Raw genomic sequence first — 2,858 nt, forward strand, 5'->3', positions numbered from 1 at the left:
GCCGGGGCCGGGATCATCCTAATATCCCCCAAGGTCACCAATAGCAAATCGCCCTATGCTTCCAATTTGAAGCGTCAAACAATGAGGCTAAGCACGAGCCCATGCTGGCCGGAATACACTTAGCTCGGGAAGTGGGGGTAGAGAACATCGAAGTCCACAACGATTCCCAATTGGTGGTAAGACAGATTTTGGGAGAATACCAAATGAAGGGGGAGAAGATGACTGCCTACGTGGCGCGAACCCGGGAGTTACTCCAATCGTTCAAAAGATACGTCATTCGCCAGATCCCCAGGGAACAGAATGTGTTCACAGACACATTGGCAAAGTTGGCCATGAATGTTGGAGCAGAACTCTCCGGGGTAGTCCCAATCGACCATCTATTCGCACTCAGGAGAGACTTCAAGCATTGTGGCCTCACATGCTACCTTGGTTTGCGAATGTCTGGGTAAGCATCTGTGTTGGGATTTGCCTTGCCATAGTGAGAAACTATGGACAATGTAAGTATCTTGGCTAGAGAGTCTTGATGCACGGATGCACTCATATATGCTTGAGAGCGTGACTCGGCGAGAGTTGTTCGAGAGACAGAAGTGTACAAAGGCACATGGTCGCGCGAAAAAAATGTGCCTATTATTATCTGAATGGTTGGAATGCCGACTTTAGCTTAGAGGAGTCAAAGTGTTGCACGGGCATTTCCGCTGTCAAAATGTGAGCTCGTAACACTTTGCAATGACCATGAATGGTAAGTATTTGTTCATGAAATCGAGGTTTCCATAAAAAAAAATATATATGTTATTTTAAAGGTACCATCCATTCAATTTTTTTTTTTTTTGAGAATATTCAATAATTTCTTTATTAATATTTTTTAATACATGGATCAATTTTTTTTTAAAGGGGCATAGAGTTGAAGCGTAAGTGGCTATGCAAGTGTGTGTTCGTAGCACACTGCATCACTTTCCATTCCCAATATCCGCACACAAAACAGCCCCATGTTACAACTAAAATTCGAAAGACCATTCTACCAAAACACCTCCAAAAGCCAAAATTGATCCAATTCTTGAACACCCAATGGCCCAAAACCAAAGACCCACAAACATTCTCGACTCTTTAGGGGAGGAGATTGTCAGAATCGTTACTCCAGTCTCAATATGCATGTTCATGGTGGTCATTTTGGTCTCCGTTCTCAGCTCCGATAGTTCTTCCTCTGCAAGATTCAGCACAATGGCCACCATGGCATACACAGAAGCGAGCTCAGATTCCTCCTGGGACAAATTTGTAGGTGCCCTTTTGAACTCTCTTGTGTTTGTGGCAGTTGTCACTGTGGTCACCTTCGTGTTGGTCCTCCTTTTCTATCTTAGATATACTAAATTCTTGAAATTCTACATGGGTTTTTCTTCTTTTCTTGTCTTGATGTTTATGGGTGGTCAAATAGCGGTGTTTCTGCTCCAAGATTTTAGCATCCCTATTGATTGTGTCACATTTCTAGTAGCTTTGTTTAATTTTGCTGTGGTGGGTGTTTTAGCTGTTTTCATGTCAAAAATGGCAATTTTTGTGACACAAGGATATTTAGTGGTCATTGGAATGTTGGTTGCTTATTGGTTTACTCTTTTGCCTGAATGGACTACTTGGGCGCTCTTAGTTGCTATGTCACTTTACGATCTTGCTGCGGTTTTGCTGCCTGTTGGGCCATTAAGAATCTTAGTTGAGCTTGCAATATCTAGAGATGAAGATATCCCTGCTTTAGTGTATGAGGCCCGGCCGGTGACTCATGATGATTCTGGTTTAAATGGTCGTGTGGTTCAAAGGAGGGTATGGAGAGATAGAAGGGATGACATTTCAAATAGTGGGGCTGATTCCAATATAAGTACAAATTCTGTTTCGGTTGGAAGTGAGACTGAGAATCATGGGATAAGTTCCAGTTTGAATGTGGATGAGAATCATGAGACTCCAGATTCGAATTCAAATCTAAGTGAACATAATGTTACAAGCTTGGTGCGAGCTGAAGAGGGGCAGGTGGTGGAGAGAAATTCAGAGCTTGTTGTTCCGTTACTTGAACAAAGAATAAGCGTCCCACGTATTGCACAGGAAGAACATGTTGTCACAGTTGAGAATTTGGTGTTGGAGGGCATTGGGTTGGCTTCATCTGGTGCAATCAAGCTAGGCTTAGGAGATTTCATCTTCTACAGTGTGTTGGTAGGGAGGGCAGCAATGTATGATTTTATGACAGTTTATGCGTGTTATCTTGCAATTGTGGCTGGTCTGGGTATCACTCTGGTGCTATTGGCTGTATACCAGAAAGCTTTGCCAGCTCTTCCAGTGTCTGTACTCCTCGGTGTATTATTTTACTTCTTGACCCGGTTTCTGCTTGAAGCTTTTGTTGTAGGATGTTCTTTGAACCTCTTGATGTTCTAGAAATATGAACAGTGTCATTGAAGTTTGATGCTCAAGGCACAAATTATCATATAGTGAAATTGATTAAGTCTTGCAACCTATACACTTTGTATCAGTTGCTTTCATATTATATGTCCATTTTATTTGGTCTACTTGGTTTAATAACGTTGTCAAATTTATTAAAGTAAATAACTTTGAGACTCTATTTCAACAACCAGAGAATGAAATTTTCATTCTTCAGACTGATTAGGAAACCAAACATAGCAGAGGCTATGAGGGAATTGTAGGAAATGGGACTGGTTTGATTGCACATAGTTTTATTATAATGTAGTGCTGCTGCTAGTTATAAGCATCTGAAGAAGCAAAAAGGAGACAATCCATGGGTTCTGTGTGTGAAAACTTGGGACAAGGAATAAAGACCTTGAGTGCCTTATTGTTCTTCTTTAACCATTCACCTCTCAGGAGTAAGA

General features: G+C 41.6%; 1 protein-coding gene across 1 annotated transcript; it reads left to right on the top strand.

The window, feature by feature from the left end:
* Positions 1-908: 908 nt before the first annotated feature.
* On the top strand, positions 909-2,602 carry LOC133830693 (presenilin-like protein At2g29900). Its single transcript, XM_062260731.1, has one exon. It carries the CDS (start codon positions 1,066-1,068, stop codon positions 2,407-2,409), a length of 1,344 nt encoding a protein of 447 aa, XP_062116715.1. The 5' UTR covers positions 909-1,065; the 3' UTR covers positions 2,410-2,602.
* The last annotated feature ends 256 nt before the right edge of the window (positions 2,603-2,858 follow it).

This window comes from Humulus lupulus, chromosome 4 (genome assembly GCF_963169125.1).
Source record: "Humulus lupulus chromosome 4, drHumLupu1.1, whole genome shotgun sequence".
NCBI lineage: Eukaryota > Viridiplantae > Streptophyta > Magnoliopsida > Rosales > Cannabaceae > Humulus > Humulus lupulus.